This window comes from Diuraphis noxia, unplaced genomic scaffold, assembly GCF_037042655.1.
Source record: "Diuraphis noxia isolate RWA-SAM2 unplaced genomic scaffold, SU_Dnox_SAM2 contig0004, whole genome shotgun sequence".
Taxonomy (NCBI): Eukaryota; Metazoa; Arthropoda; class Insecta; order Hemiptera; family Aphididae; genus Diuraphis; species Diuraphis noxia.
This window is the reverse complement of record NW_028301714.1, coordinates 37259292-37275373: the sequence shown is the minus strand read 5'-3', so window position 1 is coordinate 37275373 and position 16082 is coordinate 37259292. Positions and strand designations below refer to the sequence as shown.

General features: G+C 28.1%; 2 protein-coding genes across 2 annotated transcripts; both read left to right on the top strand.

The window, feature by feature from the left end:
• Positions 1-388: 388 nt before the first annotated feature.
• LOC107171874 (ionotropic receptor 84a-like) lies at positions 389-8974 on the top strand. Its single transcript, XM_089226551.1, has 10 exons — positions 389-624; positions 721-872; positions 1845-2180; positions 3225-3340; positions 3851-4021; positions 4125-4348; positions 4888-5096; positions 5983-6105; positions 6189-6337; positions 7641-8974. Exons 1-10 carry the CDS (start codon positions 477-479, stop codon positions 7915-7917), a joined length of 1905 nt encoding a protein of 634 aa, XP_089082677.1. The 5' UTR covers positions 389-476; the 3' UTR covers positions 7918-8974.
• A 2858-nt stretch (positions 8975-11832) lies between these two features.
• LOC149056021 (ionotropic receptor 84a-like) lies at positions 11833-15713 on the top strand. The gene is made up of 9 exons (XM_089226989.1): positions 11833-11871; positions 13058-13387; positions 13475-13590; positions 13669-13839; positions 14147-14358; positions 14561-14772; positions 15029-15154; positions 15230-15378; positions 15455-15713. The coding sequence occupies exons 1-9, from the start codon at positions 11833-11835 to the stop codon at positions 15711-15713; spliced, it is 1614 nt and encodes a 537-aa protein (XP_089083115.1).
• The last annotated feature ends 369 nt before the right edge of the window (positions 15714-16082 follow it).

The window sequence follows — 16082 nt, the reverse complement described above, 5'->3', positions numbered from 1 at the left end:
TCAATAATACCTACCTGTATATATATATATATATATATATATATATATATACCACCATAATTTTTTAATAATTGACCGTTTCAACAAAATGCTCCTAAATAATAACACAGAACAATGTAATATGATATCTACAATTCATAAAATAAATAAAAATGTAATATTTATATTCATAAAATATCGTACACGTTACTTTTTTAAGCGTACCTTTGATATAATATGTGTCATAAATATGTTATCTGCCCTGCATTTCGATACATCTAAATTAAATATTGACTAAATACCTATATTTTGTTTCAGGTGAACCAAAAAAAAAAAACACACGCGACTCGTGACTCGACTTCCCCATTCTCCTGAAATAAAGTTAATATTTTCGTGATAGTCCCGCATTATTATTTGACTAATAAAGTGTGCTGTTCGTGTATAAATCGAGTTGAGAGTTCGAAACAATTTTCATTTGTTTGCATCAATCGTTAGAAATGCAAAATCCCATGGTATTATGGTTATGTTTTGTGGCGACAGCATTTAAGACGTCGATGGAATACGATGGCTTGATAAATGCGTTGACCAGAGTTTTTGTGCACAAACACGTGCAAACTGTAACGGCTACTACATGCTGGCCGACAGGTGCAATTTTTTATGTTTGTTTTTTAGCCACTGTCGTTTTTGAAAATCTATTATCACACTCATGTAAATTAATGTGTGCATGACGTTTTCCTGCAGACGCAAACAATCGACTACTATTTGCTCTATCGGCGGCTGACATATCGCTGAATTTCCATCCGTCTGTGATTCCAGTACACGACACATGGTACAGATACGGTATTCTGGTCGACGTGGCATGTGTTCAAATCTCGACCACGCTATTTCGGATGGTATACAATTTTGCTGTTATATTATATTATGACATTATAACTTCATCGTCGTTTTATAGCACCGTACGAGTGCCATATAGCCAATAACCACCGTCTATCGCTTACTTTTTATCGGCTTTCCTTAACGACGAATAGTCGAGATGTATGTTTAGCATTTTAGCATTTCGTCGTAACGTATACATCGCCTATTTTTCATTTTATCTACTTCACCGTCGGTTACTTGCTTACACCAATACTACTTATCAATTTTGGAAATCATTTAATCAAATATAAATAATATAATATTTAAATATTTAAAATTATGGATATTATAGTTGGTCTGTTGCTCAAAGTTGTATACATATGCTCACAAAATACCTCTATACGCCTCTCGATGGTTACCACTTTACCAGTAATGAAAAATATGAGTAGCTGAAAAAATCTATACATATTTATAGGTATAAGTTCATATTATCTATATTATATAGAAAAGTATTCGACGGAATCAATGGCCGGTGTAGTTTACAGTACCTAGGTACATTTTTTTTAAACAGGATGTTTCAACGCATTTAGAAATATTAAATCAATGAAATTATAATATAATATTATGTTAGTACTTATTTGATATATGAAATAACAATAAATAATAATACATTAATACCATAAGTTTCATATTATTTTTAAGAGTCACGTAAATGCCATTATAGCAGTCCTGTCAACGTCCGAATGCACTATATTATATACAATACAATAATATGCACATTTTACGTTGCAATTTTTAATTTCCGTTTAAACGCTCATTATGTCAAAAGTCGCTTTTGATTATTTTATTCATACGCTTAATGAGAACGATGATTATTTTTATAAAATTATATCACAGACTGAGGGAAGTCCATTCACATCAATATAAACCATATTAAAATTGAAATAATAAGTAATTGAATCATATTAGCGACCTATCTATAAATAATAATATGTCTAATACACTCACAGGCTTCGAAACACAGACTTTTTAATATGCAAAATGATTGGGTACTAATAAACTCACGGCGAAACGAAAGTCACGTGTTGGACACATCAGCGATTGCGCTCGAGACGTTCGAAATGCATTTAAATGAAGCATACATTTTACCTGAATCCAACGTGTTCCTGTTTATCGACACTATCAGTGGTTGGGAAATATGGGAGGGTTTCAAAGTTGGTAAAATGGAAAAAATTCAAGTCAACATTCATGGGGTGGTGACGAGCGATGGACTTTACTTTGAAAAAAATGACTCCATCTTGTTCAAGTCCAACCTTCGAGGTATCACATTAAAGGCGACTACCGTGGTGAGTAGATTTTGTATTATGGCTTGTTATTAAAATTTATAGATTAAATAGAATACATATCAAACATAAAAACATCACTTATAAAAGTAAATAGGAGAAATGAATATCTACCTACATAGTTACCTACCACCCATAATAAAGAAGATTATGATGTTAGTGTTCATCATACTTATCACACTTTTTTGTTTTGTTTTTTTTTTTAACTATAAAACTCTGTACTATTAACATATCATATAAGGATAGTTAATCTTTGAAAAAAAAAAATTACATTTTTCTATTTGGAATGGTACTCGTATACCAGCAATTTACTGTTCGATTTCCCTGACAGTACTGTTCAATGTACAATAATATTATGTAATGTGTATTATCTAATCCATAATCGTTATCAATATCGCCGAGGGTTGGGTATAACAGGCATGGGTCTCAGTAGTTAGTAGTAATTCAACGTTACGTCGGTGACAATACCGTGACAGTTTCCTCAATAGTGACATTAAGACCCGTTCTTACAATCTCCGGTTAAGTGTCGGTTAAGACTAACCGGTAGAATTCTATCGGTTAACTCATGATAAATTCTTCCGGTTAGTGTTATCAGGCACTAACCGAGCATTGTAAGAATGGCCCTAAGTATTCGTGTATTAATTATTATTCAAATATTATTATAAATTATTATTCAATATATGAAGATTACAATTATTATACAGTCCATTAGGGTTTTTTTTTTTGTTACGGATTACAAGTAAAGCCAAAACAAGTATTAAGCTTGTTTTATTTCATATAAATAAAATTATTTTCATAAGTTTTTATGAAATGACTTTAGTAATAAATATTTTGCATTTAAAACTTTAGATGTAAAAATAAATCATATTACAATGGGTTGTTAACAAATAATAATAAAAATTGAAATAATAAAATAATAAAACAAATTTTCATTTAAAACATTTACATTAAATCACTTCTCAGACATTTCGGGGAGGGACAATTTAACCGCATAAGCCACAATCACTGATTTTATCATTAAATTATTGTGTCACAATTTTTCGTCAGATCTCGGAACCAAACAAATTCAAAGGGTTCTATCCATTTGCCGACACCGATTTAGACACATTCGCTCATATGCACTACGATTTGAACGTGATACTACAAGATCAACTTAATTTTAAGTAAGCAAAATTTGTAATATAAAATTGAAAATAAACAATCATTTTCTGAAAACATTATGTTTCAACAACAACTTAAAGCATAAGATGTTAGTGGTTGTATGTTAACTATTAACAATCATTATAATTTAACTTTAAGTTAAATAAAAAAATAAAAATAAATTTAACTTTTTTATGTTGATGACTTGATTTAACTAATATAATATAACCTCACACTTTTACTTTACTTAGTTATTTTCATTAAAATGATCAACAAATTTTGAAACCATTATTTATTATAACTATATACGTATATATATATATATACAAATGTGCGATTAAAAATATATTTTTTTAATATTTAATGTTAAAAGTGTTTAAATATTTATCATTTAAAAATCAAAATGCGTCACTCTTTAATATTTTATAAATTGATTGAAATTATGAACAAAACACATATGTATACAATAGGTATAATATTATACTAGAATAGTGTTAATGAATACAAATATTATATTTTATTAATGTATATAGAATACATCTAGATATAGTCAATAGTTTTGGCTGGGATATGGGAAACTTATCGTTTAGTGGGCTGACGGGTCAATTACAAAGAGAAGAATGCGATTTCAGTGGCATCGGTGCATTCATGAGAAACGATCGAATGACCGTGATTGACTACACCGTAGGGACGTTTTATAGACAGTAAGAGTTTGATGGTTATAATCTAAGCGTCTCAACAATTTTACAACATTCGTATAAAAAACCAAGATTTTATATTGCTAATGTTTATTTTTTTTTATTTAAGAGCGGCGGCGTTATTCAAACAACCACCACTATCTAGTGTCCACAATATTTGCGTTCTACCGTTCAAGTTCGAGGTGTGGATGGTGACGCTTTTTACATTTATTGGATTCACGATCCTCATCGTGTTTTTGTCCAGAACGACTCGAAAGTTCAAGCAGGACGAAAAAGAGACGCTAAACGTATTAGAATCGGTTACAATCGTACATGGGGCGATTTGCCAACAAGGTATGCTATTATAACCCGACCATTTAGACGTGTAATTATATACATTAGGCTACTGCAATAATCCTAGGGGGTCCTTACAGGATGACATATTTGACAGTGATGAAATTTTCCGTGTTCCAGACAGTGACGCCAGGTGGCTATTACCTCACACAATATATACCCGTTTATGTAAAGGATTTTTTAATTAGTGTTATTATATATGTACACAGCCATACAGGTCTCTTAATGTGTAAGTGGCACGTTAAACCACAAAATCCCAGATAAGATTATTTTTCAAAGATATAAAAAACACGGTTCATTAAAATCACGAGCATGACAATAATTAACACAAAACATATCCCATATAATATAGATTAAGTGACGGTTATCCAATTTGACGCTCCATCTTCCCACGCGCTCTATTAATTATCTGTGGATCTCATCACTCGAAACGCCATGTGAAAATAATAAGGTTAGGTTAGGTTTATGGTATATGGTATATGTTAATATTACACAATATTATCATACACACAATATTGAATTTTCTCTTTTTTTGACAGGCTACACAATGAATCTGAACTCGGGGTCCATTCGGGTCGCCATTTTCGTGCTGTTTTTGACTGCGGTGTTTCTGTTTACGTCGTACTCTGCCAGCATTGTTGCATTGCTTCAGTCGCCTAGCAATTCGATAAGGACCATTAATGATTTGGTGGAATCTTCGATGACGTTTAGCGCACAAGACAACCCGTACAATGATGTTTACTTCGGTGTAAGTATGTTACGTTTTACGAAGATAATAGTTTGTATTATCCCGTAACAGTAACAATCTGTATGAATAATCGATAATACTCAAAATGTTTCTTCAAAACCATTTTCAGAAATATCATGATTTGCATTTTTCACTGATGCCCCATAGCCTCCCGCCACTGGGTATGACACTTCAAGTACACCATCTGGTTATATAATATAATCCATATACCTAATACATATTTTATACTGACTGTGACAGTCAGATCCGTGCATTTAACGATTTTGCATGTCTTGATGAATTTCATGCTAAAATGAAAAATAAGTATTAAGTTGATTCAAGTCATTACCAATCTAAATACGAAATTTTATTTTACTTGTTTTAACGTTAGTGCACAATAGATCATACTCAACTTTGCTCTACGATTTATGCATAACAGAGGGTGTGGTGTGACGTAGGTAATCAAATTTTCAGAGTAGGCAATTAAAAATAAATAATTTGACAATGGTTACGTAATTTTATTTATTATTTAAGAATCAATTGTTATGATGTAATAATATATTATGTTAAATATAATATTACATCAGTACCTATGTTTATCATTTGTCTAGATTTCTTCCTCTAACATTATTTCATATACAATTATGGGACTATATTAAATTCTGAATGATAAAATATTTATTTAATTTGATCTTACATTACCTCTTGCATCCCCTCATCATCAACCCACTCTTAAAACTAGAGTATAGTAACTATATATTTTTAAAATTATAAATCTATACGCGATTACACTTTTAGATTTAAAATGTAATGCATTTTATGTTGTTTTTAGTCATTTAAATATTTAAATACATTTTACCTAAAATGCATGTCTGTGTATTTTTATGAGCGTAGTTTTATTATTTAGGAAACGGACGATCCACTCTTACGGAAACTTTATAATACAAAAATGAAACCTTACGGAACGCAAAAGTTCATCACAGCTTCTGCAGGCATTGCTAGAATTCGAAAAGAGTTTCATGCATGTATGGTCAGTTGAGTCATATTACAATACAACAAGGTGTAAGTCTGAAACGTACTTGAATATGTTTAACATAATATTATCGTTTCAAGATTGATTTTGTATCAGCGTACAAGTTAATTAGTCAATTGTGGCGAGAAGAAGAAAAATGTGGTATATCGGAAATTCAACTTTTCAAATTGCCAATCCTCGCATTAGCGGTGGTTAAAAGATCTGGGTATAAAGATATTATAAAACAAAAGTAAGTTATAAAACTACCAGTGTTTTTAATTGTCCTTTTTTTTTATATCAATAGTAAAGTTTAAACTGAAACATTATTATATGCTACATTATTCATACTTTATTTTATATAGACGTAAATTACATTTTAGATTCTGAACGAAGTGATGAATGTATTGATTTTACAATGATGTGTGTGTTTTTTTGTATCTGTGTACAGCATAACTAGTCGAAATAATGCTTCAATTTCAAACTTTGGGGGTGGTTTCCGATGTAAAAGTGAATATCCTTGGTGCATTATAGAGGTCAAAAGTTAACAATTTCCAACAGTTTTCAAAAAAATCGAGAAAAAAAAATGACAGAAAAACGAGAATTTTTACGCAAAACTAGTTTTCGAACAAATCGATTTTTTTATAAGGTTGTAATTCAAAAACTGATCACTATAAAGTATAAATACTTGAAATTTTCACCAAATGTTTTTGATATCTATATACAGATTAATTTTCAAATGTTTTGACTTTTTTTGAGTAACTTATAGACCACAAAAAATTTTTTTTTAAGTGCCGGTAAAAAAATGTCGGACGACCAAAAAAACTTGAAAATTTAATACATGGTTCCTTATGAGTTGTTCTTATTGTAGCTAAAAAAAATTAAAAATCGTGTCATAATTTTTTTTTATAAGCGTTTATAGTTCAAATTTTTACGAAATCTATCGAAAACGCGAAAATTTGCAAGTAATTTTGAAGTTGAAAAATCATAAAATTTTTTGTGTTTATAACTAAGAATTAAAAATACAACACTAAGTTTTCCATAAGTTTTCCTTCAGGTAGTTATGGAGAATACTCGAAGCATCATTATAGGAAAAATTTTAAGTGCGTTTGAATTTTAAAATTTTTACGTAATAACGTAACGATAACGATTTATCCTCAAACCAGGTATAATATGTATTTCTATGATAATATAAGGTATTATGAATTATGATAACTATAAACTACATGCGTTTTTGGAAAAATTGATTAACCATGCCTTATGCAAAATGCGTCCTAATTGAAAAATAAAATATTTGTTTCAAAATAGAATATATGACAATATTTAAATATTTAAATATAATATATCCTAGACTGACAAATCATCTCCGTTCAGAATCGTTTTTCGTATACAATGATGCCTATCATTGCATTCAAATCTAACCTACCCTAGTCAGAGGTCCACCCCACCACCTAATGTACAGCAGAGCGATACCTACTGTCTCGCTTTTTTATTTTATTTTCACATTATAATATAAGCATATAATAAGATTATAACTAATAATAATGAAATTTAAGATTAATACAACAACAAGAAGTTGGACTTAAAAATCGAATCATCAGACGATGGGTACCTGCAAAGCCAATGTGTGATTCTTCAAACCGAGCCAATCAGTTTGTCAGCGTTTCTATAAAAGAAATATACCCTATGCTTCAGATATATGGGTTTGGATTGTGTATTTCGATAATAATACTTTTTTTTGAAATTGCATACAATACTTATACTTGCCGAAGTGAAGATCTAAAGCTCAATTCTTATTTCAATATTTTTCGTTTTATGTATAATAAGCGATAGTTTTTGAACTACGCGTATTCAATAATAGTATTTCAATATATTATCCATATACAGGATTATGTTTTATTGTATGACCTATGAATTAATAAACTACTGACATTTCCGTCATAATAATATATCAATATAAAATGTTCAATCTTTGTCGTTTGTATTTTCATAAATATATCTTTTGTGACTGGAAAAATCCCCTTGTAACTAAAAATTGGGAATATGCAAAGTTTGTGAGAATGATTGTTTTTTCGGGCTCTATTCAAAACTTTCAATAATGAAATACAATTCATTGTCCACGATGACTTGTTTAAATAGTATATTTTTCATACGATGTATAATCCCGAAAGGAAGTCTAATGGTATAACGCCTAGGGATGTAGGTTGGAAATTTGTTAGGTACTTAATGAGGATGGTGGTTTCATGTTCCAGCCGCGTTAAGTGAGAAAAAAACTCATTAAATTTTTCTAAAGAATTACAATGTTTTTAAGATTGCTTTTTGTTAACTCAACACTCCGACGACTGCTATTAATATCGCATACAAGTTATTTTGAACACAATAAAATATTTTTTAAATTTTTATATTACATATTTACATGTTATTTTGACAATCAGTGAAATTATAATGATTTATAATTGGCGTAATTGTAAAACAGTTATAGATGTTGAATTAACTCTAAAATAATTAAAAATTACTACCTTTAAAACAACTTATTTTTAATAAACGCCTTATGTTCAATCAACACCAAGCTACTAAGTGAAAATCTACACGCCATATTAGTTAATTTAACACCAATTCGTGCTAAATAAAATTTATTTTTCTATCTGTGTATATTTAGTAAAATATTAAATTGTTTGATATATTTTTTTAAATATTAAGATATGAATACCTTATAACATTTTTAAAAAACTTTCTATTTAACGATCTTAGATTAAAATTTTTGTTGACCTTTTTAAATTATATTTTTTTTTTAGTAAAATATAAGATACATTTTGTAGTTTATAGCCTCCTAGTAAATATTAATCAAAAAAATTTAGGTACATATTTAGATTGGTCAAATTCTAATGTATTTGCTATGTACCTAGTTATACTTACTATAGTTTCGTCCCCCATTTACATCCTTGTATACTTATATACAGTATATAATATACTGTGTTCACAGCATTTGAAAAATATGTATTTGATGTATTTTAAATGTATGTATTATATAAGTTTAGACGACTACATAAAACTAAAATTATTTAATAATGTATTATGGTAGTATCAGTCAACTGCTATAGTTTATAGTGTAATGATTTTTTCTTGTTATTAATGTAGTTCTAATAATGTCAAAAATAGTTTATAATTGTATTAATTAAGTATATAATATATAGTATAATGTTTATTTTTTATGATTACTTTATAGTAGCAATTTAAGACGACTCTGCCTATTTGAAAAAATGTATACGTATTTATATCGTAGCTGTTATTTTTTGTTTGCAAAACACTAAAAATATGCTATAGAAAAAAAACCGCACTTGTTAATAAACTGCAATCTACAAATACAACAGCGTAAATAGTATTGTGTTGAAATTATATTGTTTAATCAATTAAAAATATCAGAAATAAACCCTATTAAATCGTGTTGTTGGTTAAAAGTGTTATTAATATTCATCAAACTGAAATGTAAAAGAAACGATAACAATTTATATGTAAGTTTTTATTCTGACTTAACAAAATTTAGTGTATATATATTATGTATGATCTTTTAGGAGTTATTTTTTATTTTTTTTTCGTATGGCGCTATGTCCATGAGTAGGTATGAAGGCTTAGTTCAGACGCCTATTTGGCAGAATTTCTAGTGGGCACTCGTAGGTTTCTGCCATGCCCGGGTGGGGGCGGCGGCCACCGGTCTCTCTTTCCAAACAGCGTGAACTACCCAGCAAGCGAAGCCGCCCGTGATCGCCACTACATCCCCTTTTAGGGAGTTTAGGAAAAAAAAGCAAGTAAAAAAAAGCAAGTAGAAAAAAAAGCGAAAACCAATTATTACTATAGGTAGAAATTTTATATAATAACAAAAATTACTACATTACATATATACTAATATATATATTTATATTAATATTATGACAATGATGATATTGATGATAATTATTGTCATATTATAATGACATAATTGCCGGATCCTACTACCCGTTTTATCGGTTGCCAATTTAAAAATCGTTGGAAATAATTCGTCAATATTTTTGTTATCGCTTAAGCTCGGATAATGGCTTACGATAGCACGTGTTTCCAAATCGCACACCTATTATAGATTATAAAAATTTAATATTACCCAAATACTATGTATAGTAGAAAATATTCTGTGACTTTAATATCTGTAGAAAATAGTGTTCAATTATTATACAATGTCCCACGAGGATTTACCCATTGCAATATCATAAATCTGTTTTTTTTTATTGGACTCACATAGATTAGGGCTACGTGTATTTTATTTTTTAATTTAATTAAATGCTTGTAAAAAAGATAAAAAAATATTTTTTAATTTCTGAATTTTTGAAAAAACATAAAGATACCTATTTTATAGAGTTTATTTATATGAATATTTTGACCTTCCAGCATTTTATTTTCATTATTCTCACGATTTTTAATAATTTTTTAGTTTAAAAACTGGTTTTTATGCAAGCGGCGAATCCCCCTCTTTACGGCTAATGGGTATATCCTTACGGGACACCCTGTTTATTGGTCTGTACAACTGTGTATAATAATACTCAAATTCGTAATAGTTAAGTTATTTAATTATGTATAAAATAAATAAGTTGATAACAATATAATATATTAATTATTAACAATAAATTAATGTTATTTGTAAGAAGTGGAGATCTGTATAATGTAGTATTATAATACAGAGTGAAATGATTTGAATTTGAAACAACACAATTATTAATACATAAACAAGTCAATATCCAAATACTATTTATAAAAAGCCATATTGCTATCACTTTTTTTTTACACGCTATTAATCCAACTAAATTATAGCACTCCTAAAATTAACAATCACCATACACATTTATAATATTTTCAAACGGATTAATTCCGTTCATAAATTTCAATATTGTAAGGAAATATTTAATATAACAGAATAAATGCTTGTGTTTGTGCATCTTACATTTTAAATTATATTCATCAATTATGACGTCATCATTACATAGGTACACAAAAATGCACCACACACAACATTTTTTAAATAATTTTAATACAACTAGAATATAATGGTAGATAACCAAATTTAGATATATGACCGTTTACATATCCATACACAACCATCGATGGCTAATCTAATAATTTGTGTTAACTATAATAATATTATATTAATATTATGACAGAGGGCTTAAAGCTCTGAAAAAAACTATATATGCAAGCACATATTCAATTAAAAATGTGAAATTGACTGCCCAAAATAAATATGCAAATGCTAGAAGTCATCTGTCGTACTTTATTACACAGACTGAAACAAAAACAGAATATTTTAGCATTTGATTCCACGAATCAATTCTGTTTTTTGTAAATTGAAAACAATCATGTTGAATTAACCTAGTATGCAAAAACAAATAAATGAAATAACGATTCTTTGTTTGCCAGTCATTTATTATATATTATAATAGATTAATTTTGTGGACATTATCGACGGGGATATTATATTTACAAGTAGAAATGTTAAACAGCAAAATACTCAATTATTCAAGTGTCAACTACTTGCAAAGAAGGTTTATTACAACTTATATGATAACTAGAATCAAAATTGGAGATTAACAAACAATATGCTCAAAATTAGTATTACTCACATAATAATATTTTTTATTTTTATTATTAAATTTACATATCAAGACGAATTTGATGAACACAGTAGCTTTATAAAAGTTATTTCGAACTTTTTTGTCCAAAGACATGTCCAAACTATTACTGCTGCTACATGCTGGCCAACAGGTAATTATAATCATAAATTCTAAAGATTGACTGTGATTCACATTTGAGTGAAACAATATCATATTTAATAAGGCACGTCAAAATCATTCAATTATATTATTTGATAGATGTAAACGAAAAACTATTAAAGACATTTTCGGCATTCGACAAATCGTTGAGCTTTTGTTTATTCGACTTTCAGACATACGCCACGTGGTATAGACATGGATTTATAGTTGATTTGTCTTGTGATGGGACATTGAGTTACTTGAATAAGGTTTTTACTTTTTATCCATATATATATATATATATATTTATATAATATAATATACATATAGTTTGAAGACATTAAATTAATATTCATTAATTAAATATAATACTATGAATATTAATTCATAATTGAATTATGTGGAAGTTCGGCATTCCCGAGAATTCCCGGATAATAGTAAATAATATATATAATACTATATATTGCGGTAATTCCTGTTTTCATCAAACCTATTTAATTAACAATATTAAATTTTGAGAGTATAAACTTGTTTTTTATATTCTTTAACTGGTTAAAATTAATAAATTATTGTTTATTTTGTTATAATATTGCTATAAATATGTATTATGACTTAGTTTGTTTTTGACTTGTTTAATAAAAATTCAGAACTTTTATTAATTTGACAAACCAATTCCACCAATACATCATTTATATTACTAGTACAGATACATAATATTACATGTCCCAATGGAAACAAACTGTTATGTTTTTACACTTTTAAAAAGTACCTACGCCTAAAAGTGTTTTTTTTTTTTTTTAAATTAAAATTAAAAATTATTTATCATTATAATGGGTTATAATTGGTAACCTTCCATGAATTCCCACGCAGTCACGAGAATTCCCTATCTCTAGTTGTGTGTTTCATTTATAAAAATGTTAATGCTCTTTGATTACCTAGGAATTCAATTAAAAGAACAAAATAATGGTATTTAAATTTAACAGCATACAAAATTAAGTTAAATTTAAATTAATTTGAAGACAGTTTAAAGATAAACAAACAAATATCTATCAATATAATATAGTAATTCCTTTATCTTAATACCATGTAAATGTTTTTATAACTTTATGGGTAAAGTAACAATATAAAGCTCGAATGAAAGTTGGCATTATGTCAATTCACTATCATTGATGTGATGATTATTAATAATTATTGTTTAGTTATCAAACGATCGATTATTCAACTTACAAAACGACTGGTTATTGTTTAACCAAAAATCAATTTCAAATACAAATGATACCTCGAAGATTGCTTCGCTTGTTTTTGAGACATACTTCGGTACATCCTACGTTTTACCGGATTCTTGTCTGTTCTTGTTTCAAGAAATCGGAAATGACGTTTGGGAGATTTGGAGTGGATTCCGAGCAAGTAAAATAGATACGATTCGAGTTTTTAAAACTGGTTTGGCGTCAAAATATAACATAGAAATAAACGATTCGCTAGATCTAAGAATGGATTTTCGGGGAGCTACTTTAAAAGCGACTACTGTGGTAATGATGACTTCAAAAATAATTTCTATACATTATTCGTGACTTTTTTATACATGCACAATATTATTATAAATACACTTCTCACAGATTTTTAATCCATCTGAATTTGTCAGTTTCAATCAGACAACCACTACCGGTTTGGATGTATACACTTACATGCATTATCCAATGATTCAAATTTTAGCTCACCAACTAAACTTTAAGTAAATCTATGATATTATTTAATAATTGTTTATAAATTGTTTATAAATTGTTTTTATTCTTGTAATTGTAATTTTTAGGTTCACCATTAGTATAACCGATGATCACGGTTGGTCGTACGGCAATGGTTCTTTTTTCGGTTTGATTGGTATTTTGCAAAGAGAAGAAAGTGATTTTGGAGCTGCTGGATCGCTAATGAGACTCGATAGGATGACAGCAGTTGATTTTACAGTTGGGACCGTTTCTTTAAAGTAATATATAATAATTAATATTGTTATTGACGATAATTGTTTTTTATGGTTTTACTTTAAGCAATAAATAACCATCTGCATAACAATATCAGGTTTTTACATTTAGCGAGGTAATAATTAAATTATTCGATTAGTTGTTAAAAATACATTTATTTGTGAATATTCCCATTTATATTAGAAACCTAATTATGTAACAGAAAATAAAATGTTTTAAATAACTATAGTAGTAACTATAATAGTTGTATATTGAAAGTTCTAAATAAAAAAAAAAATATATAGTATTATTTTACAAATCATTTAATTACAGGAGCAATATATTATTCAAACAACCTATGTTATCCAGTATCACCAATATCCATATTAAACCATTTAAATATGAAGTATGGCTAATCATCTTACTTATGCTTATCGGATTCGTCTTAATTCTTCTGTTATTAAATAAATTCAGAGCAAATCGCTGGCCAACGTTAACTATGTTGGACATTATTGGATTAGTTCACGGTGCTTTTTGTCAACAAGGTAAACATTATTTGAAACATCAAATGTTGTTAATATCCATGAATCCCTTTCTAATTGTCCATAACAAAAAATTCTATGCAAATTATTTTTATACCAAATAGTTACTACTTACTAGTATAACTACGAATAACCATCCCAACATACAAGCCCGTTAAAATCTGTCTATATACGATTTAAGATTTAATCTTTACAATTGTTTCAGGCCATACAATTGTCTTGATTTTGAATTCTATAAAAATTGTAGTTTTTGTGCTATTTCTAACTACTTTTTTCCTATTCAATGCGTACTCAGCTTCAATTGTGAGTCTATTTCAGTCAACAAGCTCTTCAATAAACAACGTTAAAGATTTGCTTCATGAAAAATCAATGACAATGAGTATACAGATTGCCACATACGCAAAACCTTATTTTAACGTAAGCATGAACTAAAATTCGACAATTTACCAATGTGATCATTATTATCAATGAATGTTAAATAAAATATTAATTGCATTATAAAACTTCACACGTTATATTCAAATTTTATTATTCTTATTAAATACATAACGTGCTTAATAGGTTTAATTAAGTAATATATTTGTATAATGTTTTAAATTATTATTATTATTCATAATATGAAATAATTTATCTAACGGTCTTATAATATTTCAAAATACCAAATGTGTTATAGGAAACAACCGACGAAATATTAAGAAATCTTTATAATATAAAAATAAAACCATATGATGAAAACTACTCGTTTACAGATGCAGCAAAGGGAATTGAAAGGATTCGTACTGAATTCCATGGATTTATGGTTGAAATTTTATTTAATGTTATATCAGCTTTGCGTATAAATTGAAGAAAATTGGTTTGTTTTTATTTTGCATAGGTTGAAAAAACATCAGCTTATCAAATCATCAATAAAAAGTGGAAAGAAGAAGAGAAATGTGGGTTACATGAAATTCAACTGTTCAAATTACCAGTTTTAGCTATACCAGTAGTTAAGAAATCTGGTCACAAAGACGTATTCAAACAAAAGTATGTTTTTGTTTAGGTGCTAAGATTATAAAAAATTCAAAATTGATATTGGTAAATACGTTTATAATATATAAAGGTTAATACAACAACACGAGGTTGGAATAAGAAAAAGATTAGTTCAACGATGGACGCCACAGAAACCAATGTGTGACACCATGAAAATAAATAGGAAATATGCTAGCGTATCTATCAAAGAAATACTTCCAACAATAACTTTGTTTGGTTATGGGATGTTAATTTCATTGATTATACTTATGATGGAGCTCGCATATTATTCCATTATGAACTACATAAACAATAAATCTAAAAATAGCAAACAATGCCACAAAAATTAAAATCAGTGGAAAATTATAATACCCTATAACACACCAGAATTGTGATACATAATCGAATACTGATTATACATTTATACTGTAATAATGATAAAAATTATGGAAATATTTGGATTTGTTACAAGCTTATAAATAAATTTACTGTGAAAATCTTATTTCAAGTTTTTAGTATAAATATTTTTTTAAGCAAAATTATATAGTATATCATAACAATGGACATACTTCTAAGTATATTTATTATTTAATAATAACTCTGTAAATAGTGAAATGACAAAATTAATAAGCTTATAATTCAAATTGACTTTAAAAACAACCATTTTAACCACATTTAAATGGATTTTATTTCCTTCGATGTCACATAACATCAATTAC